At 44.2% G+C, this 26,489-nt stretch overlaps 1 protein-coding gene across 8 annotated transcripts in view; it reads right to left on the bottom strand.

The window, feature by feature from the left end:
- Positions 1 to 26,489, bottom strand: part of LOC112258340 (peripheral-type benzodiazepine receptor-associated protein 1) — a 168,107-nt gene that overhangs the window by 7,559 nt on the left and 134,059 nt on the right. For 5 of the 8 annotated variants that reach the window (XM_024432658.2, XM_024432654.2, XM_024432655.2 and 2 more), the window contains 12 exons: positions 25,207 to 26,124; positions 24,854 to 25,005; positions 23,659 to 24,321; positions 22,220 to 22,561; positions 20,561 to 20,716; positions 19,402 to 20,268; positions 18,980 to 19,082; positions 17,597 to 17,739; positions 17,218 to 17,386; positions 11,614 to 11,682; positions 11,030 to 11,077; positions 4,568 to 4,680 (listed from right to left, as the gene is read on the bottom strand). In XM_024432658.2, coding sequence (XP_024288426.1) covers positions 4,568 to 4,680; positions 11,030 to 11,077; positions 11,614 to 11,682; positions 17,218 to 17,386; positions 17,597 to 17,739; positions 18,980 to 19,082; positions 19,402 to 20,268; positions 20,561 to 20,716; positions 22,220 to 22,561; positions 23,659 to 24,321; positions 24,854 to 25,005; positions 25,207 to 26,124 — 3,743 coding nt within the window. The remainder of the gene's footprint in view (positions 1 to 4,567; positions 4,681 to 11,029; positions 11,078 to 11,613; positions 11,683 to 17,217; positions 17,387 to 17,596; positions 17,740 to 18,979; positions 19,083 to 19,401; positions 20,269 to 20,560; positions 20,717 to 22,219; positions 22,562 to 23,658; positions 24,322 to 24,853; positions 25,006 to 25,206; positions 26,125 to 26,489) is intronic. The other 3 variants (XM_024432656.2, XM_024432660.2, XM_024432657.2) reach the window with 3 other exon arrangements.

The raw sequence follows: 26,489 nt of genomic DNA, 5'->3' as shown, positions 1-26,489 counted from the left end.
GTGTGCAAAAGGCATGAGGAGGTAGGCGAATAATTACAATTTTGCAGATTAACACTGGAGTGATAAATGATCAGATGGTCATGTGCAGGTAGAGATACTGGTGTGCAAAAGAGCAGAAATGTAAATAAATATAAACAGTATGGGGATGAGGTAGGTAAATTGGGTGGGCTATTTACCGATAGACTATGTACAGCTGCAGCGATCGGTTAGCTGCTCAGATAGCAGATGTTTGAAGTTGGTGAGGGAGATAAAAATCTCCAACTTCAGCGATTTTTGCAATTCGTTCCAGTCACAGGCAGCAGAGAACTGGAACGAAAGGCGGCCAAATTAGGTGTTGGCTTTAGGGATGATCAGTGAGATACACCTGCTGGAGCGCGTGCTACGGGTGGGTGTTGCCATCGTGACCAGTGAACTGAGATAAGGCGGAGCTTTACCTAGCATGGACTTGTAGATGACTTGAAGCCAGTGGGTCTGGCGACGAATATGTAGCGAGGGCCAGCCGACTAGAGCATACAGGTCGCAGTGGTGGGTGGTATAAGGTGCTTTAGTAACAAAACGGATGGCACTGTGATAAACTGCATCCAGTTTGCTGAGTAGAGTATTGGAAGCTATTTTGTAGATGACATCGCCGATGTCGAGGATCGGTAGGATAGTCAGTTTTACTCTGGTAAGTTTGGCGGCGTGAGTGAAGGAGGCTTTGTTGCGGAATAGAAAGCCGACTCTAGATTTTATTTTAAATTGGAGATGCTTGCTATGAGTCTGGAAGGAGAGTTTACAGTCTAGCCAGACACCTAGGTACTTATAGATGTCCACATATTCTAGGTCGGAACCATCCAGGGTGGTGATGCTAGTCGGGCATGCGGGTGCAGGCAGCGAACGGTTGAAAAGCATGCATTTGGTTTTACTAGCATTTAAGAGCAGTTGGAGGCCACGGAAGGAGTGTTGAATGGCGTTGAAGCTCGTTTGGAGGTTAGATAGCACAGTGTCCAAGCTAGGGCCGGAAGTATACAGAATGGTGTCGTCTGCGTAGAGGTGGATCAGGGAATCGCCCGCAGCAAGAGCAACATCATTGATATATACAGAGAAAAGAGTCGGCACGAGAATTGAACCCTGTGGCACCCCCATAGAGACTGCCAGAGGACAGGACAACATGCCCTCCGATTTGACACACTGAACTCTGTCTGCAAAGTAGTTGGTGAACCAGGCAAGGCAGTCATTAGAAAAACCGAGGCTACTGAGTCTGCCGATAAGAATATGGTGATTGACAGAGTCGAAAGCCTTGGCCAGGTCGATGAAGACGGCTGCACAGTACTGTCTTTCATCGATGGCGGTTATGATATCGTTTTTATTTTACCTTTATTTAACCAGGCAAGTCAGTTAAGAACAAATTCTTATTTTCAATGACGGCCTAGGAACAGTGGGTTAACTGCCTGTTCAGGGGCAGGGGTTTAGTACCTTGAGCGTGGCTGAGGTGCACCCGTGACCCGCACCCGTGACCGGCTCGGAAACCAGATTGCACAGCGGAGAAGGTACGGTGGGATTCGAGATGGTCAGTGACCTGTTTGTTGACTTGGCTTTTGAAGACCTTAGATAGGCAGGGCAGGATGGATATAGGTCTGTAACAGTTTGGGTCCAGGGTGTCTCCCCCTTTGAAGAGGGGGATGACTGCACAGTTGCAGCTTTCCGATCCTTGGGGATCTCAGACGATATGAAAGAGAGGTTGAACAGGCTGGTAATAGGGGTTGCAACAATGGCGGCGGATAGTTTCAGAAATAGAGGGTCCAGATTGTCAAGCCCAGCTGATTTGTACGGGTCCAGGTTTTGCAGCTCTTTCAGAACATCTGCTATCTGGATTTGGTAAAGGAGAACCTGGAGAGGCTTGGGCGAGTAGCTGGGGGGGGTCCATTGTTTAGCTAGCTAACTAGCTACATGTCTTAACCAAAGACTGCACTCTACTTTTGACAAAGTATTTTAATTTCAAGTTAGCGTACTGTTAGCTAGCTAGCTATCATTAGCTGGCTGGCTTGCTAACTAACGTTACACCTTGCTCTGGTATTAATTGTTTACCTAGCTAGCTATATAGCTACATTTCTTAACAAAATACTCTCGTCTTAGTGTGCCAGAGCACAGAATAACTGATTAATTTTTGAACGCTCAACACCCGTTGAATATGTCCAGTGTCAGTAAACGTCGGCAATAAAGCATAATTAAATTGTTGCCAGCAGCACAATTACAGTCACCAACGCTCTGGATAACATGAAATCTGCCTAACCAGCTCTGCTAGGGGGAGTAAAATGGTCAGAGAACACTCTCATTATGTGTCTGGAAGTATCTAGCCAATGTTAGCCAGTTAGCTTGGGTGCTTGACTGTCGTTGTGAGGTCAGAGCTTTCGGTGAGAGCATCCAGTGTGCGCTCTGAATTTACGAATGGACACTGACAGCACAGTTGCAGTCACCAACATTCTGGATAACATAACAGCCTAACCAGCTCTACTAGGGTGAGTAATGTTCAGTGAGCTGTCCTTGCTCTCTTAGATGTCTGGAAGTAGCTGGAAAGTTAGTACAGAACGCACGGATCAACCCTTAAAGAGATGGGTAGAGCTAAGGCTTAAGAGGGTGTGAACAATGCTGAATGGGTGTAGACAAAACGGCTCTCCAATAGTAATACCACAATTTTCTCAAAAGTGAGTTTACAAGTTGATCAACTTTCAAAGCAGAATTCCTTTCCCATTGCTTCCTCAAATGCAGTTTATTATATACCATTTTGTAGTTCTGAGTTACTACTTTTATCCAATGTAAAAAAAAAAAAATGAAATTCAAATGTTGCTACATAAAACCGAATCCAGGTGGTGAGTCACATTTGTGGGCTGAGTCAGAGGCTTGACAATCATTTGTGTACAGTGTGTACAGTATTGGTGAAAGTACGCAACCTTGAGGGGCTTCCGCATTGTTGTTCTAGATGTAGAGATGGCGGAGTTAAACTTCACTTGTTGAGTACAGTTCATAAGGAAACTATTAATCCACTTGATCAGTAGAGAGTTGACATCCAAATTCACCAGATTATCCACCAGTAGGTGTGGTTGGATGGTGTTAAACGCGCTACTGAAGTCAATGAATAACATTTTCTCTAGGCTATTTGCCTTTTCTTAATGTTTGTAGATATTGTTCAACATGACCAGTAACGCATCATCAACACCCCTGGAAACACGGCAGGAAAATTGGTTTGGATCTAATTGGGATGAGAAACAAGAGAGAATTTTTTTTATTTTTTAAATGTCATAGGTCAAGATGTCAAGGCTTACGTAAATCGTTATTTTCTTTTGGCCTGTTGTTTTTAGCTACTGGGACAATCAGCAACTTATTCCATAAGTCTGGAATTATCCCACTGTCCAGTGACAGCTGGAACAGCTTCTGGAACGGTAATGCGAGCTGGTCTGCGCATGCCTGAAGTGCCTTGTTGCTAACGCCGTCTGGACCATATGATTTTCGTGGGTTGACACGTTGAAAGTATTGCTTGACATCATTCACAGAGATCTGTAAAATCAACAGCTGGTATGCTGTCTATACTGTCAAAGGAGACTTTTCTCTGCGATGTAAAATCACACGTCAAACCTATAATAGAAACTTTTCAAATAATTTGCAAAAGTAAGATCATTTGACGGTCATACAATGTTATTGGATTGTAGCCTGTGATGGTTTATAGCCCTTGCCAGGCTTTCCTACTGTCCTTGAAAAGGTTTTCTAATGTGTCTGTGTTGGCTGCCTTGCACTTCTTGATTTTGCTTTTGAGTTGCCTCTGAAGATTTTTCCTTTCCCCTTTACTGACACCTGATTTAAACACTTGTTTTTTCTGATTGAGGAGCTCTTTTAATTCCAGAGTTACCCACAATGTATTATTGTGGAACATGTTGACTTTATTTTTGGGAATAACGAGATCCTCACAGAAACTAATGTACTCAGAGACAGTATCCGCTGCCTCTTCCAGGTCATCAGCGCTGTCCATAACTCACTAACTAGCAAATTATATGAACAAATGTGCATACGTTGCTACTTGTAGCTCTCGCTTTGATCTCTAAACAAGCACATCCACTCACGACTGCTCATGCTATAAACACAGTCCAGTTCAAAGTGAATGGCACAGATCAATATATGGCAATGTTCTGTTTGCATATAGGCCTAGTGCAGCTCTGATTGGTTATGGCACACTGTAGAATACGGGCCTGAGTCGTGCCTGTCAATGCCATAGAATCCTACTCCAATGTGCTTTCGGTACTGTACGTTGCATTCAAAGTGGCTAATATTGCATTGATTCGATCACATTTCCCACAGTAAAAGGAAATATTGATAGGTGTTAACTAACAGAGAAAACTCTAGAAAGTTGAGTGAAGTTCAATCTTCTGCTTCTCAGCATCAACTGATGCACGGCAGTTCCGGGGAACATTGCAAACAATAGAACGTTATTGTTACAGCTTTATTGTCAATTGAATCAGAAATGTGTACTTTGCTCTTTTAAAAATGTTACTATAACACAAGCCTTTTTTGTTACAGGGACCATCATGTCGCTTACCTCAATGTCAGCGTTGGGAGAACTCTCTCGAGGGTCGTAGTCAAAGATTGCCTTCATCCTGCGAGGAACGGGACCTGCTGGGTTCACCATGGCAACACCAGATTGGCTGGGATCTGTCGATCCAACACAGAAATACAGTCAAATTTCGGACCAGATTTTTTTAACCATTTCTGAGTGGCACACCCTGTTCATTTGAACCTCCATGTCAGCATGCAGTTCATAGTAACTCAGAATCATGCAGTGCATAGCTAGCTTCACACCATCACAGGGAAAACCAAGATTAAAAGATTAACAATAGCAGTGGTTGGCTTTGATGATGATGTTTTTGGCCCATTTCCTTGCAGGCAAGCAAGATGGTGAGGGTCACATAAGAGTCAGTTTAGCCTGTTTTCACTCGACAGTTAGTGAACTGTAAGTGCAAAACATGAAAAGACATGAGAGTTCATGTAGTGATGTCACTTAGAAAAGAAATTAAACAGGGTTAGGAGGATAATGGAGATGGAGAAGAGGGAAATGCATTTAAGGAGATCATCATCATCATTATTATCACCACCAGGCAAGCAGACAATGTTTCCCCTAAGTTTCATTTCCAGCAGTGGTGGCAGAAGTAGCGAGGAGGAGGGGGTGAGGAAATCAAGGACAGTTTAATTTAATTTCAATGACATCCCCAGTCAAGTCTATATTAACCCCAAAAATGATTTAGCTAGTGTAACGTTACTGTATTTTAGCTAACAATTATTATAGTGCATTCGGAAAATATTTCTGACCCCTTCACTTTTTCCACATTTTGTTACAGCCTTATTCTCAAATGTTTCCCCCTCAATCTACATACAATATCCCATAATGATAAAGCAAAAACAGGTTATTACAAATGTATAAAAAAAAAAAAACTGAAATATCACATAAGTATTCAGACCCTTTACTCAGTACTTTGTTGAAGCACCCTTGGCAGCGATTACAGCCTCGAGTCTTCTTGGGTATGACACTACAAGCTTGGTGCACCTGTATTTGGAGAGTTTCTCACATTCTTCTCTGCAGATCCTCTCAAGCTCTGTCAGGTTAGATGGGGAGCGTAGCTGCACAGCTATTTTCAGGTCTCTCCAGAGATGTTCAAGTTCCTCATGGTCAGAGTCCTCCTAGCGGGCTGTCATGTGCCTTTTACTGAGGACCGGCTTCCCTCTGGTCACTCTACCATAAAGGCCTGATTGGTGGAGTGCTGCAGAGATGGTTGTCCTTCTGGAAGGTTCTCCCATCTTCACAGAGGAACTCTGGAGCTCTGTCAGAGTGACCAGCAGGGTTCTTGGTCACCTCCCTGACCAAGGCTCTTCTCCCCCGATTGCTTAGTTTGGCCGGGCGGCCAGCTCCAGCAAAGTACTGGTGGTTACAAACTTCTTCCATTAAAGAATGATGGAGGCCACTGTGTTCTTGGGAACCTTCATTTTTGGTACCCTTCCCCAGAACTGTACATCAACACAATCCTGTTTCAAAGCTCTACGGACAATTCCTTCAACCTCATAGCTTGGTTTTTGCTCTGACATGCATTGTCAACTGTGGGACCTAATATAGACAGCTGTGTGCCATTACAAATCATGTCAAATTAATTGAATTTACCACAGGTGGACTTCAATCAAGTTGTAAAAATATCTCAAGGAAACAGGATGCACCTGAGCTCAATTTCTAGTCTCATAGCAAAGGGTTTGAATACTTATGTAAATAAGGTATCTGTTTTTTATTTTCAATCAATTTGCAAACATTTCTAAAAACCTGATTGATGAGGATATTTTTAATTTCATCCATTTTAGAATACGCCTGTAATGTAACAAAATGTGGGAAAAGTCAAGGGGTCCGAATGCACTGTACATACATCTATTAACAGAGTTGGCTCCACTTCCAGGATTACAAGCTATCTAGCTAGTTACCTTGAAGGCTTTTCGGATGACCTGATGAGAATCTGAGGAAGATCTGTAACTTGATGTCACTCTGATGTTGAAAGCTTGTCTCGGCAGAAATGTTAATTATTTGTATTATTCTTATTGGGAGTGGCGGTACGCCACTGCTAAATTAATATAGGAGAAACACAGACAGACCTTAGTGGCAGCAGGATAAGGCATGAGACAGATTTAGAGAGGTCGCATGTTAATGATGTCACCAAGCGTAATGCATGGGTCGTTCCACAAAATGAGTCCCGTTAGAGTCCCTTTGATATTGTTGATATTAATATATTGATATTAATATATTATATATTGATATTAAGTAGAAATTGTGCACCAATATTGAATTTTAAAAGATGGTTATATATTAAATGAAGTGTCCTGTAATATAGACCACATGGAACATTCGATAAATCTGATATTTTAATACTTTCTAGTGCCAAATTCAGCATTTTGACGTGCCCCTGGGTAGCCTCTGTTACTTATAGGAATATTTTAACCCACTTAACCATAACATTTCTCCAAGTTTTCACAATCACTGTAAAGCCCTAGTTGTTTGGAAGCTAAGGAATTGCATGTACTAATGGCTACATTTGTATGACAAGCATTTTCCATTATAGACATCTTAATGCAGACTTTTAAATTATATCAAATGAACTGAAAATAACAGTTACAAAAATTATATATAAAAACAATATTATTCCATAAAATATATATATTTTTAGGGATGCATGATATATCGGTGAACATATCGGAATTGGCCGATAGCTAAAAATGCCAATATCGGTATCTAGTTTAACGCCGATGCTAAAAACCGATGTCAAAGCTGCCATGCATACCTATATAACGTTGGTACATGACGTAATGATGCCACATAAAATTTTGCGCTACACTTGCAACACAGCATTCCTAACCTAGCCCACAATGTCTGCTGTGTGGATCAAGCAGTCAACAAGTCGAGCAGTCATATGAAACAGTAAGAACATTTCAGTGAGACAACTCAAAGGCGAAATCCATTAAAGCCAAGATAATGGAATTCATTGCCCTTGACAATCAACCGTTCTCTGCTGTGGGTGATGTTGGCTTTCGCCGACTGGTCAAGCACCGGTACACACTACCAAGTGCGCTATTTTTCAGATGTTGCCCTACCGGAGTTACACAGTAATAGCGTCACTGCTATTAGCTTCACGACATACATAATACATACATACATACATACTATGGAACGCCGTTTGGGTCTTTGTGCATCAAAAAGGATACAGTAGCACTGTCAAAGTAGTACAAAAAAAGTCTGCAAACATGCAAACACCGGCCACGAACGATGCATTTACAATACCATGTTGGTAATAAAGCATAATTTGTTCGACAGCAACTTCTGGGGTACCTAGCTAGCACCAATACAACAAGGCTGAAAACAATGACCAGTAGAAACTGCAGTCATGTTCATTATTCTTAGCAATGATTTAGGAATCTTTGTAAGTATTAGCTAGGTTGCCACTTGTTGTTCGCCTACTGAAATTGAAATTCATTTAATGAAAAAAATAGCTATCCAGCTATCCAGTTGCCCAAAGCTAACGTTATAAGCAGCCAGCTAGCTTCATCTGGTTAGTGAGGCTCGACCGGACCGGGTTATGTGCTGTGAAGCTAGCCACAATAAGGATTAGGCACAATAGTGGAATTTGCGGTTTGCCTTCAAAATAAATATTATGTCATTGACAGTGATGCAAATGAATACAAATAGTAGAATTATGCCATACTTTTATTTTGAAGGCTAACCAAAAAATCCACTATTGTGGCTAATCCTTACTGTGGCTAGCTTCATATGGATGGGTCCGACCACCATTAATCAAATAAGAACTGTCTTATAAATTAGGGTTATTTTAGATGATGGTACCTAGCTATGTAGTTAGCTGAAACAGACTGTCATTTTGCTATGTTTTCAGGGAAAAACAGTGTTTGCATCCATAAGCTATCTAGGCACTGCAGGTGCGCGAGGCAACTTTACCAGCATCATAGCATACGTATGGATGCATCGTTGTGACATATGAAATACGAGTGATAGTTATTACACATTGATTACACTATGTAAAAAACGTATGAATGCGTTAAGTTATTATGTGACGTGCAGTCATATTCAGATCCTGATTGGTCAACAAGCTTATTTGACAAGTCAAATAGTGTTATTTTGACACGTCAAATAGTGTTATTTGGACACGCAAAGACCCAAACGGCATTCCATAGAAATCCTGGTTGAGAATGAAACGACAAGAAATTAACAACGAAACAGCACAGCAAGTAAGTGAAAGAAATAGGTCTTGATTATTTTTTACTGGTAATGGGGACATACGTAAATGGCAACAATTTTTTGGGGGGTCAGTGTGGTGTGTAACCTTTATTTAACTTGGCAAGTCAGTTAATATCAAATTCTTATTGACAATGATGGCCTACCCCGGCCATACCCGGACGACGCTGGGCCAATTGTGCGTTGCCCTATGGGACTTCCAATCACGGCCGAATGTGATAGAGCCTGGATTCGAAACCAGGGACTGTAGTGACGCCTCTTGCACTGAGATGCCGTGCCTTAGACCGCCGCGTCCATGTGTGTGTGTTAACTATTTAATTGTACTAGAATGCTTAAGACCCCTAAAATTTTAAATATCGGTTATCGTTTTTTGGGGGGGGCAAGGAAAATATCGGATATATATCGGTGCCTCATTATATTTTTTTATTGAGTACTAATGTTACTGCTCCACAACAATACTTAAATATACTGACCAAAAATATAAAAACACAAGATGCAACACTTTAAGATTTTACATCAGTCAATTGAAATAAATTCATTAGGCCCTAATCTATGGATTTCACATGACTAGGAATAGATATGCATCTGTTGGTCACAGATACCTTTAAAAAAGGTAGGGGCGTAGATCAGAAAACTAGTCAGTATCTGCTGTGACCACCATTTGCCTCAGGCAGCGCGACACATCTCCTTCGCATTGAGTTGATCAGGCTGTTGATTGTGGCCTGTGGAATGCTGTCCCATACCTCTTCAATGGCTGTTCGAAATTGCTGGATATTGGCGGGAACTGGAACACACGGTCATAGAGCATCCCAAACATGCTCAACGGGTGACATGTCAGGTGAGTATGCAGGCCATGGAAGAACTGGGACATTTTCAGCTTGTGTACAGATGGGGCCGTGCATTACCATGCTGAAACATGAGGTGATGGAGGCACAACAATGGGCCTTAGGATCTCATTACGGTATCACTGTGCATTCAAATTCCCATCGATAAAAGGCAATTGTGTTTGAGGTCCGTAGCTTATGCCTGCCCATACCATAACCCCATCATCACTATGGGGCACTTTGTTCAGTGTTGACATCAGCAAACCGCTCTCCCACACAACGCCATACACGTGGTCTGCAGTTGTGAGGCCGGTTGGACGTACTGTCAAATTCTTTAAAACAACGTTGGAGGCGGCTTATGGTAGAGGAATGAACATTCAATTCCCTGGCAACAGTTCTGGTGGACAATCCTGCAGTCAACAGACGAATTGCCAATTCTGGCATTGTGTTGTGTGACAAAACTGCACATTTTAGAGTGGCCTTTTGTTGTCTCCAGCACAAGGTCCACCTGTGTAATGATCTTGCTGTTTAATCAGTCTCTTGATATGCCACACCAGTCAGGTGGATGGATTATCTTGGCAAAGAAGAATTGCTCACTAAGAGCGATGTAAACAAATTTGGGCAATTTCTGGGATCATTTATTTCAGCTCATGAAACATGGGACCAACAGTTTACATGTTGCATTTTTATTTTTGTTCATTGTACATAGAATTTTGTTCTTGAAACATTTTATTGAAATACTGTAGAATTCCATTAATTCCTATGGAGGACTGCTCCTTCTGGGGAGTGCTAATATTGCGTACAGTGGCTTCAAGCTTCTCATTGGCCATTACATAGCATCAGCAATCCACGGTTTATACACATTATTGGTGTCGAAGCAGGTGAGCTGGTTCTACTCCTTTTGGACATTTCCTGGTGTTTTGGTCAAGCATAAGACATCAACCCTGTTACCCATAGATAGACAGGCTAAACATGTTATAACAGCTTACATTTTTGTGTGATTCCTGTTACACATAACAATATTCTACTCCCCCAGATGCAAGGCGATTTCTGGCTGATTTAAGATGAAAGATGACTATGTTACTTTATTTGACACTTACTATATAAATGGGAAAACATGTTTTTTATTGAACATGTGCTCTTGATGGCAGAATGTAAACAATTGGTGAATGTTTTTTTGCACAAAGTTACACTACCCAAAAGGTACTCATTTCATGGATCGACTCACTTGCAGGTATCAGGTGGAGGCTAGAGCAGTTAGAGAAAGGTTTAGAGAGGTCTCATTATGATGATGTCATGTGTATCTTGTCTAATACATGCAGGTTTTGAGTCGATGCTAGAGCGGGCATCCCTTCATGCTTGTGAGGCAGAAAGAGAGAGAGCCAATGATGGATACATTACAAACCTTGACTGGAGGATTCTAAGCTATCCTCCCACATTGCAGTAGACTCAACTGGAAGAGTAGATAGGGATGGGAGTGGGGTAGGGTAGGGTGGGGAGAGAGAAGCAGGTTAAAGCATTTCACTCTGGTCCTAATTGGCTCTGACACACTCAGTAGTACAACCAAACCAAAACGTAGAAACCAAAGCCAACCCTAGAGAGAGCAGCCTGAGGCCAGATATGATATCAGACAGTCACACAGGAGTAGACAGAGGCACAGATAGATGGAGGAGATCAGAGGGGATGCTGAAGAGTGGGACCGCACTGAAACTATGGCAACTCCTATATCCAAATGCTTTAACCATGCATATAAGTGCATTAATAAAAGTGTTAGGCCTAATTTTCAACAACAAAAAAATGACCTACTACATCTCAGTCTATGGCAGATCATTATAATGTTCTGTATATTTAATACTGTGAATCCACAAATCCCCTCTGGTCAGTGAGCAAGAAGGAGTGTGATAGAGAGAGAAAAAAAAGGGAAGAGTGGGCAAGAGGGAAGGAGAAAGGAGAGAGAGAAAGCCAGTCAGCAGCGACAGCGAGACACACCTTTCTTGGATCGTCTCGGTTTCGGCGGTGGGACAGGCCGACGCGGAAGCTTTGCATGTGAGCGAGTGCCTTTATGGAGTTTTAAAAAGGGAAACCAAATTTGAAACCATAAAGAAAAACACAGACAGACAGAGACACCAAATCGTGAAGAAGCAGACCAGACAAGAGACAGAATGAGTTTTGAAGGCTGTAAAAAAGCCATTTTAAAAACCAACCAACCAATAATAATAAAAAGCGAACAGAACACAGCAGGTGAGACCAAGTGGAAGTGAAAGGGCTAAAACATCTGCAGAGATCATTGTGGGGGAACGATAAGCAGGAAATAGAAGCACATTGTTTGTCAGCTTGATCTAGTTGGCAGGGTGGGTAAATGCTGTGTGTGGTTCCTGAGGGTGTGTGTGTGCGCCTGTGTGTGTGTTTGTGGGGGTCCAAAGCAATTAGCCCCCAGAGGTTATTACACTAACTAAAGTGATTTGCATGACACAGTCGATGAAAAACTAAAAGAGAATTAGGCTTGGCAAAAGCTGAAGCTGGGATGATTATCCTAAAACAGTCAGTGACACAATCAAGTCTAAGTGAAGACAAACTACGAGAGCATACAAAGCAGATCGGCTGAACTACAGAGGGGTATCCTACGAATCAGGTTTGAAGAGACAGTGAGGTAACTTTGGTTAACACTGAGTTCAATGTGGGATAACCAGTCATACGAATGTGGCTCACTTTTTAGTCAGGTACAGTGGGGAGAACAAGTATTTGATATAATGCCGATTTTGCAGGTTTTCCTACTTACAAAGCATGTAGAGGTCTGTCATTTTTATCATAGGTACACTTCAACTGTGAGAGACGGAATCTAAAACAAAAATCCAGAAAATCACATTGTATGATTTTTAAGTATAAAATTAAATTAATTAGCATTTTATTGCATGACATAAGTATTTGATCACCTACCAACCAGTAAGAATTCCAGCTCTCACAGACCTGTTAGTTTTTCTTTAAGAAGCCCTCCTGTTCTCCACTCATTACCTATATTAAATGCACCTGTTTGAATTTGTTACCTGTATAAAAGACACCTGTCCACACACTCAATCAAACAGACTCCAACCTCTCCACAATGGCCAAGACCAGAGAGCTGTGTAAGGACATCAGGGATAAAATTGTAGACCTGCACAAGGCTGGGATGGGCTAACAGGACAAATGCTTGTGCAAGCAATGCAGTTGTAATCTAACTAACAATTCCAAAAAAAAAAAAAAAAAAAAAAAAAGTGAGAAGGCAACAAATGTTGGCACAATTATTAGAAAATGGAAGAAGTTCAAGATGACGGTCAATCACCCTCGGTCTGGGGCTCCATGCAAGATCTCACCCCGTGGGGCATCACCCCGAGGGATCAGCCTAGAACTACATGGCAGAACCTGGTCAATGACCTGAAGAGAGCTGGGACCACAGTCTCAAAGAAAACCATTAGTAACACACTACGCCGTCATGGATTAAAATCCTGCAGCGCACGCAAGGTCCCCCTGCTCAAGCCAGCGCATGTCCAGGCCCGTCTGAAGTTTGCCAATGACCATCTGGATGATCCAGAGGAGGAATGGGAGAAGGTCATGTGGTCTGATGAGACAAAAATAGAGCTTTTTGGTCTAAACTCCACTCGCCATGTTTGGAGGAAGAAGAAGGATGAGTACAACCCCAAGAACACCATCCCAACCGTGAAGCATGGAGGTGGAAACATCATTCTTTGGGGATGCTTTTCTGCAAAGGGGACAGGACGACTGCACCGTACTGAGGGGAGGATGGATGGGGCCATGTATCGTGAGATCTTGGCCAACAACCTCCTTCCCTCAGTAAGAGCATTGAAGATGAGTCGTGGCTGGGTCTTCCAGCATGACAACGACCCGAAACACCAAGCCAGGGCAACTAAGGAGTGGCTCTGTAAGACGCATCTCAAGGTCCTGGAGTGGCCTAGCCAGTCTCCAGACCTGAACCCAATAGAAAATCTTTGGAGGGAGCTGAAAGTCCGTATTGCCCAGCGACAGACCCAAAACCTGAAGGATCTGGAGAAGGTCTGTATGGAGGAGTGGGCCAAAATCCCTGCTGCAGTGTGTGCAAACCTGGTCAAGAACTACAGGAAACGTATGTTCTCTGTAATTGCAAACAAAGGTTTCTGTACCAAATATTAAGTTCTGCTTTTCTGATGTATCAAATACTTATGTCATGCAATAAAATGCAAATGAATTACTTAAAAATCACACAATGTGATTTTCTGGATTTTTGTTTTAGATTCCGTCTCTCACAGTTGAAGTGTACCTTTGATAAAAAATTACAGACCTCGACATGCTTTGTAAGTAGGGAAAACCTGCATATTCGGCAGTGTATCAAATACTTGTTCTCCCCAATGTATATTTCTATGGTAACGAATCCTCCAGAACAAACCTGCTCCGGGGCAGGCTAACTCAGGGATAACTCTACTTATCCTGAATGAAGTATCTGAGCCGCGAGTTGAGGACCAATAAAATCAGATTCCCTCCCTCTTGCAAAGATTGCATTATCAACCCCTTCATTTGAGAAAGACGGATTAAAGAATTTTTGTATCAAATATTTTTTTGTGTGCAATTTTTTTTTGTGAAATGTTAAAATAAAGTCATTTAGTAATGACAGAAAACATTTGAAACTTCACGCACAGTAAAACTTTCGTATGACAAATACAATTATTATGATACAATTTAGAGGTCGACCGATTAATCGGAATGGAATTAGGGCCGGTTTCATGTTTTCATAACAATTGGTAATTGCCATTTTTGGACACCGATTATGGCCGATTACATTGCACTCCACGAGGAGACTGCGTGGCAGGCTGACTACCTGTTACGCGAGTGCAGCAAGGAGCCAAGGTAAGTTGCTAGCTAGCATTAAACTTATCTTATAAAAACAATCAATCTTAACATAATCACTGGTTAACTACACATGGTTGATGATAGTACTAGTTTATCTAGCTTGTCCTGCGTTGCATATAATCGATGCGGTGCCTGTTAATTTCTCATCGAATCACAGCCTACTTCGCCAAACGGGTGATGATTTAACAAGCACATTCACGAAAAAAAGCACTGTCGTTGCACCAATGTGTACCTAACCATAAACATCAATGCCTTTCTTTAAAATCAATACACAAGTATATATTTTTAAACCTGCATATTTAGTTAATATTGCCTGCTAACATGAATTTCTTTTAAGTAGGGAAATTGTGTCACTTCTCTTGCGTTCTGTGCAAGCACAGTCAGGGTATATGCAGCAGTTTGGGCCGCCTGGCTCGTTGCGAACTGTGTGAAGACCATTTCTTCCTAACAAAGACCGTAATTAATTTGCCAGAATTGTACATAAGTATGACATAACATTGAAGGTTGTGCAATGTAACAGCAATATTTAGACTTAGGGATGCCACCCGTTGGATAAAATATGGAACGGTTCCGTATTTCACTGAAAGAAACCATATTAATGACCTAAGGCTCGTATTTCTGTGTGTTATTATGTTATAATTAAGTCTTAATTAATTAAGTTATAATTAAGTCTATGATTTGATATAGCAGTCTGACTGAACAGTGGTAGGCAGCAGCAGGCTTGTAAGCATTCATTCAAACAGCACTTTCCTGCATTTGCCAGCAGCTCTTCGCTGTGCTTCAAGCATTGAGCAGTTTATGACTTCAAGCCTATCAACTCCCGAGATTTAGACTGGTGTAGCCGATGTGAAATGGCTAGCTAGTTAGCGGGGAGCGCGCTAATAGTGTTTCAATCAGTGACGTCACTTGCTCGGAGACCTTGAAGTAGTTGTTCCTCTTGCTCTGCAAGGGCCGCAGCTTTTGTGGAGCGATGGGTAACGATGCTTCGAGGGTCGCTGTTGTCGATGTGTGCCTGGTTGTTGTCGATGTGTGCCATGTGTCCCTGGTTCGAGGCGAGGAGAGGGACAGAAGCTATACTGTTACACTGGCAATACTATAGTGCCTATAAGAACATCCAATAGTCAAAGGTGTATGAAATACAAATGGTATAGAGAGAAATAGTCCTATAATTCCTATAATAACTATAACCTAAACTTCTTACCTGGGAAAACTGAAGACTCATGTTAAAAGCTTTCATACGTTCTCACGTTCTGAGCAAGGAACTTAAACGTTAGCTTTTTTACATGGCACATATTGCAGTTTTACTTTCTTCTCCAACATTTTGTTTTTGCATTATTTAAACCAAATTGAACATGTTTCATTATTTATTTGAGGCTAAATTGATTTTATTGATGTATTATATTAAGTTATATATATATTATATTATTATATAAAAGTGTTCATTCAGTATTGTTGTAATTGTCATTATTACAAATAAAAAATCTATATTAAAAAATTGCCCGATTAATCGGTCTCGGCTTTTATTGACCCTCCAATAATCGGTATCGGCATTGAAAAATCATAATCGGTCGACCTCTAATACAATTATTTTATCGATAGGAGTGGGAAACAAGGTGCTCATGCATTGATAAGCACACCAAAGAGAAGAAGGCATTTCTAAAAGACCATTTCACACCATAGCCTTTTGAATTTGCAAGATAACTTTTGCTTCATTTTGATTTCGGCACAAATGAAAATGTGGCACTGACTTTCCCATTAATAAATGCTTCAGCATTGTCTCAATGAAGAGTTCGGCGTTCGACTAACCACGTGGGATATGCACGTGCAGTTACAAGCCTGCTAGAGTTAGCGGCGTGTATATGGATGAAGCCTGAGCTGGAATGTAAGGCTACCTGAAGCTGGTTAGCTTTAGAAAACCCTGAGTAGATCTTGCTTGCTCAGTAGGATACCCCTCAGATTATATATTTTCTTCGCGTTTTGAATTTAATCAAATAGTGCAATTTGGCCAGTTTTGTTAATTCTTACAAAGTAAATGGGTCAATTACAGTAAAAAGTTAATAGGTCAAATGACTGTTTTCCATTAACTAAGACACAGCTGCTGTTTTACCGGTTGTGAGGATTTCCCCAGAACAGATTGTGGTGAAGAAACAGACTTTTGCTTTCATTTCAAATTATTCAAGTTTGAAGTACAGTATATTATCGAGTCACAGCTGGTTGATTTCAAGACTAGTAAGAGAGGAGTAAAAAATAAAAATAAAAATGGAGCATCTGTTGGCAGTTATGAAACTCACAACATCTGACACTTCACCCTAATGGTCATAGCTACAGTACTTCTGTATTGCCATTTTTACTTTCTTTCACTTCCACTCCACAACATGGACAATGGAGATTTCATTAAAACAAAATGACAAAGAACCTACCCACACCTGCTGAAAAGTGTTAGACCGCAGTTGGTGCATATTTTAAAGTGAAGTGTACAGGCTGACAACATCAATACAAACCATTGAGCTGACACCAAACAGAAAGAATAATACATTGCAAATGTACTTGATTGATTGTTTGATTACATGGGCAGTGGGTAACTTGGATCAGAGAAGGGCCCTGTTAAATTGGACACTTGTGGGAAGAACCCTGCTGGGATTGGCTGTTGATATGATTGACAGATGTAAAACCCATTGATGATTGACTGGTGCTGTTACTGACAGTTGTGCCTACCTATCTTCTCCATGTTTGTGTGGGTAGACAGGAAGCCCTGCTGCAGGAGTGTCTCTCTGGTCTCATCATCCTCCACCTGAATCTCAGACACCATGTTACACGGTACATAACCGTGACGACCGTTCAATTCGCCGTGGTAGAACCCGTCTGAGTCTTTATCTCCGTAGATCTGTACAGGAAAATGGAGGATGGGGAAGGTGAAGAGAGAAAACAACATGGCTGCCGTTAGGCAATAGAAGAAGCTTAACATGGATAAACGTTTTGCCTTGAACAGCCTATAATTAATGATAGATTAGATGAGAGAGTGTGTAAAACATGGTGCTAGGGATATCACTATTCCAGCAGGCAATACTATCATTTTAACCAGTTGGGGCCATACCTTGATGATCTGTCCCTCTCTGAAGGGCAGTTCCTCCTCAGCGGCATCAGGGTTCGGGGACATGTTAACCGGGTCGTAGGGGAACAGCGCCACAAAGATACGCACCTCGTTGTCTCCTATAGGCCGTGCAGGCTCCATGCTCTCTTCATGCAAACACACAAACAGATCCGACATTATTTGGAGCAACAGTTAGCCTAAGCATTGCGGTGCATACACCTGGATTTGCCTGGTCACACACACCCACACACATCCCCCACGCCCACACTCCCACAGTTCTCGAAATCCACACGGAAGAGCCCACTCCCACTCTGTTAAAATGTGTGTTTTGTTTCGGTCCCCCAACAGGCTTGGGCCAGTTCTGACTGCATATGTGTGTATATGGATGTGGGTACACAGACCTGCCAGTCACTGCGCCCCCTTATGATGAATTCAGACGTTTTTGTGGCCCCCACCCCCATTAGAGTTGCCCATCACTGGTCTATGTGATGTAGGGATCAAGATGACTGATTACCTAGACCTATATGCAGGCATATAGGGCAGTGTAGGGAATGTGAACTGCTGTAGATAACTAGGACTTAAGCTGTACCAATGAGACAAGGTTCGATCTCATTAGGAGGGATCAGCCCATCTGTATGTAGCAACAGTCAGACTATAGGCAAGCAGAGCAGAGCTGACAGGAAGAAATAGACCACATTCATATCCTCTGTCTGTATAGATATCTGGAGATACTGTATGTGAGAACAACATCTTCGCTGATCCCTCCCTCCCTCTCTAGTGTCGTGGGGGCGTACGTGCAGAGTGCATGTGTGTGTGTCCTATGTATGTATCTGCACGTTCCTTGTTCTTCCACCTGCTGCTGAGAATAGCAGAACTATATCTGTGAGCTTTTCCATGAGAACACAACTGTGAGATTGAAAGAGGGAGAGAAAGAGAGAGCGAGAGAACGAGAGTGAAAGAAGCAGAACGAGAGACAGGAGGGATGGAAAGAGGGAGAGAGAGAGAGAGAGAGAGAGAAAGATGCAGAGAGAGAGACTCCAGCTTGGTTGGTTTCACTGTGGGCTAATCTAGGGTACTATTTTCATGGTTGTCTCTTCCTCTCATCCATCTCATGTCATGACGAGCCATTTTGAAGTTAAGCCGGTTCTAAGCTTACAGGCCATCTCTCGCTCACCCCAATCACCCTATCCCCCCCACACACACACACACAAACTCGTAATCTAACATCCTGGTGTTTCTCAGAGAGAGAGAGACAGAGACAGGCAGACCGACAGAGGCAGACAGAGAGAGAGGAAGAGAGAGATAGATCGCAGAACAAGAGAGACAGAGATAAAGAGAGAGCGCTCGAGGGGGTGTGAGATGAAGGATGAGGAATGAGATTCTGACCATTGAGCTCCTGCCTGGCCTCTGCCCTGGTCAGCTTAGGAGAGAGCTCAGCCTGTCCACTCCACCCAGCACTAGCCTCCATCGACGGGTCTCTGCCAGGCTCCTGGTCAACATAAACACACACACACAGACAGTCAGTCAGAGAGAAAGACAGCAGCACATAAGACAATGACTTGCATTCAGGTTGTACAGTAAGGGACTGCAGGTTTAGAGACATGAGTAGTATGCAATAAGGATCAGGTGGTTTTTCAGGCCTTGTGCAGGTTGAATGAGTCTGGAGAAGCAACTGTGTCAGACAGACAGACAGACGCTAGGATCTCAGATAAAGGGGACATGCGACGCATGACAAGCCAACTACACAGACGCCGGTAGAGAAGAGGGAATTTAAATACAGCCACAGGGTACAACGAGTGAGAACACACCCATTCTGCTGCAGCAGCTGCAATGGCCTGGAGGGCAGGTTTTCCCCGGCGCAGGGCCAGCGTGAGGGGGTCAGGCGGTGAACCCTCCACCCACCACTCAGAACTCATCTGCTCCACCACCACCTCCCCGCGTTCCCCGCGGTCATAGGTCAATGGATCCTCCTCGTCAGTCCCATACTCAATGTCGATCTCTGCTACCGAGCCCACAGGGGACTTGACCGTCCGAACGGTCTTACTGACTAGGTAGGAGCATGGTGCGAGGCCGGTGGCCTGGGACGTTAACGCAGCGACCGCCATCTGACTCCGTAGCAAGGCTTCTCTTCTGAGCCTGTCCCCTAGCCCGCCTACCAGGGCAACAGTCCCCACTCCGTTCCTTCCCCCACTGCTGTGGACCTTCTGGGGGGCCTGACGCACCCATATCTCCTTACTGGGCCCGAGGACCAGCTCCCCCTCCTCAGGGTAGCTGATGCTGTCTACTGTGTCTGCGTAGTGGACCCTGTGCTGGGGCCGAGCCCTGACAACAGCACCACCACTGTGTCTGGGTAAAGGCTCTTTGGCTTCAGCTCTGCTGCTGTGGTGGTGGTGGTGGTGGGGCTGGTCTCGGGTTCTGTGGTAGTGGGGGTCATCGGGGTGGAGGTGTGTGCGGCTGGGCCTGGCTTGGGACAGTCTTCGGTGGCGACGGTGATTATAGTCCTCGTCCACGCTGTTGTCCTCTTCATCAGTGACCTCTGGGATGCTGAACAGGTGCTTGTTGAGGTGATGATGACCGTGATGGTAGTGGTAGGCCTGAGCCTGGGCCTGTGGAGGAAGCTTCAGGATACTCTCCAGAATCTCCTCGTCACTGTCTGGCACCTCCCACTGGTCTGGCTACAGGGGTCATGTGTCAAGGGTCACAGAGGAGAGGGTGTCACAGGTTGAAGGTAAGGGGTTGGATGTAGGAGATGGAGATAGGAGTTCAGGAAGGAGGCGGATGTGAGAAGGTTGGGCAGGGCACGGTGGCATAAGGTAGGGGTGAAGTGTGACATACAAAAAAAAAAAAGAATCAAAACAGTGAGTGAATTCAAGAATGAAAGAGGGAAAGTAAAGCAAACGTAACAAAAACAGAGGCTGTCCTCCTCAGCAAGATCAGTAAAATCAAGTGTTTTTAGTGAATGTTTACCCTGTCGGCTCCTGTGGTGTATCCCCGGGCCAGGGCGTGTCCAGGGGGGTCTGAGTACATGTCCTCCTCCTCTTCTTCCAGGATATCAGACAGGTCCGAGCCCCTACTGTTCTCTGTTACACCGTACGGAGGCTCCACCAGGCTAACAGCGTAACCCTGACACACAGAGCACAACCACACAGTACAACAGGACAGGCTTAGAGCATGTGGAATAACCAATCATGTCAATTTACATTTCATTTGTATTGACAAGGTAAATCCTCCAAATGCTCATTTTCATAGTAGGAAATGTTACTATGAACGTTGGTATGTCTTGGCATAATGCCACTATCCTCAATGCTCTCTAGTCCAGGGGTTCCCAAACCTTTTTGGCCCAAAACTCCATTTTGATATCTGAAAGTTTGCACGACCCCAACCATTTGAAAGAAATGATGTAATTAACATCCAATGTTTACTTTTTTATTTGTGGCTATGACAGTCAATTGCAAATGAGTCTAACATAATCTCTCTTATCTCACCACCACTAATGAGATGAGTGTGCTTGATGAATGTCCAGTCAGAGCTTCTCAAAGTCAGGGGGTGTGGTCGACGGTACGCACCTCGTCTCTGCTGTCACATCCAACCTGGATACATTTTTTATATGCAGACGAGAGCACTGAATCCAGCTACACACAGATATGTGCTGATGAAGGGTACCATGAGTTTTAATGCTCAGAGGGAGACGGAAGTGGATTCCCTTTGAGTCAGGAACCAAAACTCCTCCGTAGTGACCTGTAAATGCATTGTCTGCAGCATTCGGTCCCATGACAGCTCGATCAGCTGTTTGACTTCACTTACCGGCATGTCAACTGAACCAGGATCACAGTCAAACTGATTGGAAAGCAGGTCCCAAAGTGCTATTCCAAGCATTGGAGGTGAGCAGTCATCACTCATGTGGGACACATGAGAAACATGCACAGCTGAGGGAATAGTTCGCTTTTGAAAAACTCTCTCCAATAAGAATTCTTTCCTATCTGACAAAGGTATTAATGTGAGTTTCTGTGCCTTGACATTCTCACACTTTATTTTCCGGTAATATCAAAGTCTCTGCAATATTGTGTGGTTTCACAACGTAGCAGGCCTATCCATTCACAATGGAACTATTCAAGCACAATTGTCAAGTGCGGCCTTTTCCCATGAGCTAAGGGTGCTCTCTGGTTGAATTTTATCTTTTACATTTGAATAATTTTCATTTAGATTTTTAAGGGTAACCGCTTTACAATGACTTTGAGATACAAAGACGATATTATAATATATATATTAAAAAAAAAACTATATGGGGTCACGACCCCTAGTCTAAAGCACCATGTTGATAAATACGAGGTAATGATCCCACAGCCTTTCCTAGACCTAGATGAGTTACTGGTTCATCTAGACAAGGGGTGAGGCTGGATGAGAAAGAGTTGAGAAAGGCTGGGTGAGAAAGAGTTTCTTTCGGCAATGAACATCATCAGAGGATTAAAGCACAGAGTACTAGCCAATGTGAGGGGAACATTGGAACAATAAAGAACACATCAGAGAATGCCGTGCGTATTGCATCTGCCCAGAAAACTGGCAATGATATTTAATGTATCACATTCCAAAAAAGCACAGTCAGTACTAAATAACTAACTAACCAACCTGTGGCTGCCTGCTGAAGCCTGGGTCCTTCTCCTGCCTGAGGAACTCCTCCATGGACACCAGGCGTGTGGTCGACCTCTCCGTGGAGTAGTCTGGTTCTGACTCCAGGGGAGAGGGGGCTTTGGGGGGCTGGAGAGAGTGTCTGTCCTGGGGTGGGGTGGGGCAGGGCTCAGGGGTTGAAAGGTTTGCACGGGAGTAGTCCTCCATGGGGAGAAAGTCTGTGATGGACATGACGGGACGGGGAGCTCCGGGGATTTCTGTGACTGCTCTGCTCTGCTCCATGGCTGCTGCTGGGACTAGGCCTGGGACTGGACTCTGGCTGGGGGGCAAGGCTGCATTGACCTGGTAAACAGACAGGCGTACATACAACATACACTTAGTTAAAATAGTTATAATAACGTAAACTAGATAATAACATACCTCTAGTACTATATATTCTAGAGCAGTTGCAAGGCTCCAGACTGAGACCATTTAGTCGCATTTTGCGATTCTTAGGCTGTGCGAGTAAAATGTTTGATTGGTCGGATCGGTGCGAACTGCAAATTCAAGCTGGTCACTCAAAACATATTTTGGAGCAGCTAAAAGCATGATTTGATAAAACAGTAGTCTAAAGTGCCTAATTTTCCTGATCCTTGCATGAAAGTGTCTGCCCTGTCCCTGTGTCTGTTTCTCCTTTCGCACCGAGTAGGCTAGGGGGAGAGAAAAATTATTGCAACATTAAAAAAATGCAATTGCGCCAAAATAAACGTTTTGAAAGCAGCTGTGCCTGTTGGTGAGAGGATGGTCTCAGCTTTCTGCAGGTATTACTCTCAACATTGACGGTGTGCGGAGACTGCAAAGGCTATAGACATAAATGGGTATGCTGCAAAGTTTTTAGGACGTTACATTTACTGTTACATTCATCAATTACACAGCTAACTAGCAACATATTATATTTAGCGATCTACCTAATGCATTTTGAGTTTCCACTTCCTCAGATGGTGAATTAGCCCCAAATGAATTACCTTATGTGATATTTAATTTATACACCAAAAATTTTGCTAAGCAAATTAATCTCTATTGAACAGAATAAATGTGCAATTCTGGAGCCCTATATTGACAGTAAAATATAGCAACAATAGAGTAATTGTCAACCCAAAATTCATGACAATCACTGGTTTAGGTTACACATAAAAATATATTGATCATGCAACCCTGGTTGAACACGTTTCATGAATCATACCATCTCAGTAGCACTGCGAATTACTTTATAAGATGATTGCAATTTTTTTACTATTGTGTGATGTCGCAACAAAGTTTGGTGCGACCGAATAATGGCCTTGTGCCACAAACTGAAAATGTTAGTGTCACCAGTGTCACCACAGGAAAAAGTAAGTCTGGGGCCATGAGGTGAGTTCTAGATGAGAGTTTTAGAGGAGGTGTTGCATTACTGTAAGTACCGTTATGTTGATGTGAGAGGCTGGTGGTAGGATGGCCTGATAGGCTGGTTGTATTGGTGGTGACATCATAGCCTCATAGGCTGATGGTACTGATGGCAACTTGGCCTGATAGTTTGGTGCTACTGGAGGTGACATGGTGGCCTCATGCACTGCCAAGGCATCCCGAGGGGGAACAGGAGACTTTGCTAAGGGGTTGGCCCAGGCCTCTGCGTACGAGGCAGGGAGCGGGGAGGAGGCCTCTGTGTGGAGGGTGTGGACTGGGGGAGAGTTGGCAGAGGGCAGCCCCCCGTTAGGGACCATGGCGTGTGCGTCTAGCGGCGGTGAGGCCGTGGCGTAGGGTAGCGTGGAGACTTTGGCAGTTGAGTTCCCATAGGACGGGGATTGGGGCTGTACGGTTGGTGATGAAGACAAGAAGGGGGGTGACTGGTGGACAGGGGGTGACTGGTGAACGGGGGGTGACAAGGAGCAAGGGGCAGAGGTAGCCGAGGCCTGGTCCGTCATGATGGCGGCTAGCTTGGCGGGCACGTTGACTGGCACAGAGTCGGTGGACTCCCCGTGGCCGGACATGGTGCGCACGGTGAGCTGGTGGGCCGTCATAAGGGACTGGATTTGAGACGGGCCCATTAGGGCACTGCCTGCCGTGGGGGATGACACCTCCAACACCTAGGGTATGGCAGAAGAGGAGATGGGTAGTGTCAGCAGCACAGACACATACTCTACACAAAATATCTTCACAGCAAAACAGTCCTACACATTATCTTCACAGCAAAACACTCCTACACATTATCCTCACAGCAAAACACTCCTACACATTATCCTCACAGCAAAACACTCCTCACACACACTGTCCTCACACAGAGACGTAAAACACTTCTGACTTAAAGGATATAAAAGTCAGGGGCATAGGACAAGCCATTATCACAGATACTGTTCACAGCCCGAGCTGAAGCACTGCAAATACCATGGCACATTTAAACACAAACCAGCGTCTTGAGGAAGAGAGCAACAGACTCAATGGGTCTTTAGAGCACAGAACCTCTCTGAAAACACTGGCTTGACAGACACACCGATTCAAACTCATTTCAAAAGCATTTACCTCTTAGCATAATTTCAACCCCATTACATCCAAAACCTTAAACACTCTCCTCTGTTTCCAGTGCATTCAGGTGCAGAAACACAACACTACAGTTATTGCCTTTTTCTTGTCAGCATAGATGGTGTATCCGGTGACGCGGACTCCGTTGGAGGTCCCAGCAGCATCGATGGTGACAGGCAGCCAGCTGATAAGGGCGATTCCCGGGGAGGGCCCCTGCTCCAGCTGCACATCCAGAGGAGCATCAGGGGGACCTGGGAGTGGAGGTAATAAATATTAGAAGACAAGCTAATCAGGTCTTAAACAGGGCCTGAATTCATTTGTCCTCTCTAATCAAGGCCTGTTTTAAAGACCTGGGAACACAGGTCTAATATTTTTTTATGTAAAAAATTAAACCGGCAGTTCTTCAGCCCTCTTTGATCTCCAGTATCTCTCTACCCTGGTTGCTCACTTACCTGCGGCCAGCACGGTAAAGGTAGTGGTGGCGGTCTTGTGTTCCCGCCTCTCCTGGGGAAGCTCCCAGGGGGTTTGGTGTGGCCGAGCCTCCACCTTGACCGTGTAGTGCAGGCTGGGCGTAAGGTTACTGAGACACAGCGAGTAGCTGCCAGCCTTCACCAGCTCCATCTCCTCCTCGTTCAAGGACACAATGTGCACATAGTTACTGTTGCTGGGCAGCCACGACAGGCTGGCCGAGGTGGCGGTGACACGGTCGACTCTGAGCTGGGTGGGCGCCACACATACGTCCCTGCCCACCAGCATGGAGCAACGGAGCTGGTCTGAGCTGCCGCGCTCAGTCAGGCTCTGCACAGACACTCGATAGGCCTTGAGATTGACGTCTAGTCTCTCTAGGACAGCTTTAGTCTGAGAGCCGAAGGGCACGTTGAGCCTCAGCTCCTGGTCCACGTACACATTGTAGCTCCACACATTGCCCCATCCCGCTGGCACCAGCGGCCCATCCCAGCCAATGATGATGCTCTTGGCCAGCTGCTTGATGAGGGTGAGCTTGCGCGGGTAAGGCACAGTGTCCACCCCCACCTCCAGGTCTAGGTCCAGGCCGTTGGTGAGGGGGGCTGGGGAGAGGAGGGGTCGGAGGGAGGGGTCCGTGGGGGCTGGGACCTGCTCCCCTGAGGGGAAAGAGACAGATAGGGGACCTGGGTTGGAGGCTGCAAACGTAGGGTCGGTCCTCTCAGAGGTACCTGGGCTCCCCAGGCGGAGGTGGTGCTGGTGGCTGGCACTGTGCAGGCTGCTGTCCAGCAAGGAGTTGTGGGATATGTCCGTGCCCTCTGGAACGTGGGCGCTCATCATGTCGTCATCTGAGACACGCTCCACAAAGTTGGAGGGGACCAGCCCTCTCCGCCCGTCCATCAGCTCACCTGCAGGGGGACACAGAGAGACAGACTTGTGTTTGGTATGTCGACACTAAAAACCTTGACCGTGTTAAAATGTCAGTGTTAAAATGGGAACTTTCAGTGTAAAAAATCTAACTTTATAAAACTGTTATGAAATTAAAGTGGCAATGAGCAGTAGAAAAAATAACAGAGTGTCATCCCAGCCCCTGTTTTGGTAAAAAGCTACGGGATGGATTTGGAGAAATGTAACCACTCAAATTCAAATTCAGATGCAAGGACTGACCATCCATGATATCAAAATTATAGTTTGAACCATGTTTTGATGCTATATAGGGTTCGTTAATGTTGTTTACAAACATTGGCGTAAAACAACCTTATTTTTGGGGTTT

Source organism: Oncorhynchus tshawytscha, linkage group LG09, assembly GCF_018296145.1.
Source record: "Oncorhynchus tshawytscha isolate Ot180627B linkage group LG09, Otsh_v2.0, whole genome shotgun sequence".
In the NCBI taxonomy this organism is placed as follows: Eukaryota; Metazoa; Chordata; class Actinopteri; order Salmoniformes; family Salmonidae; genus Oncorhynchus; species Oncorhynchus tshawytscha.
Note: the sequence above shows the minus strand (reverse complement) of the source record. Positions and strands in the feature narration are given on the sequence as shown.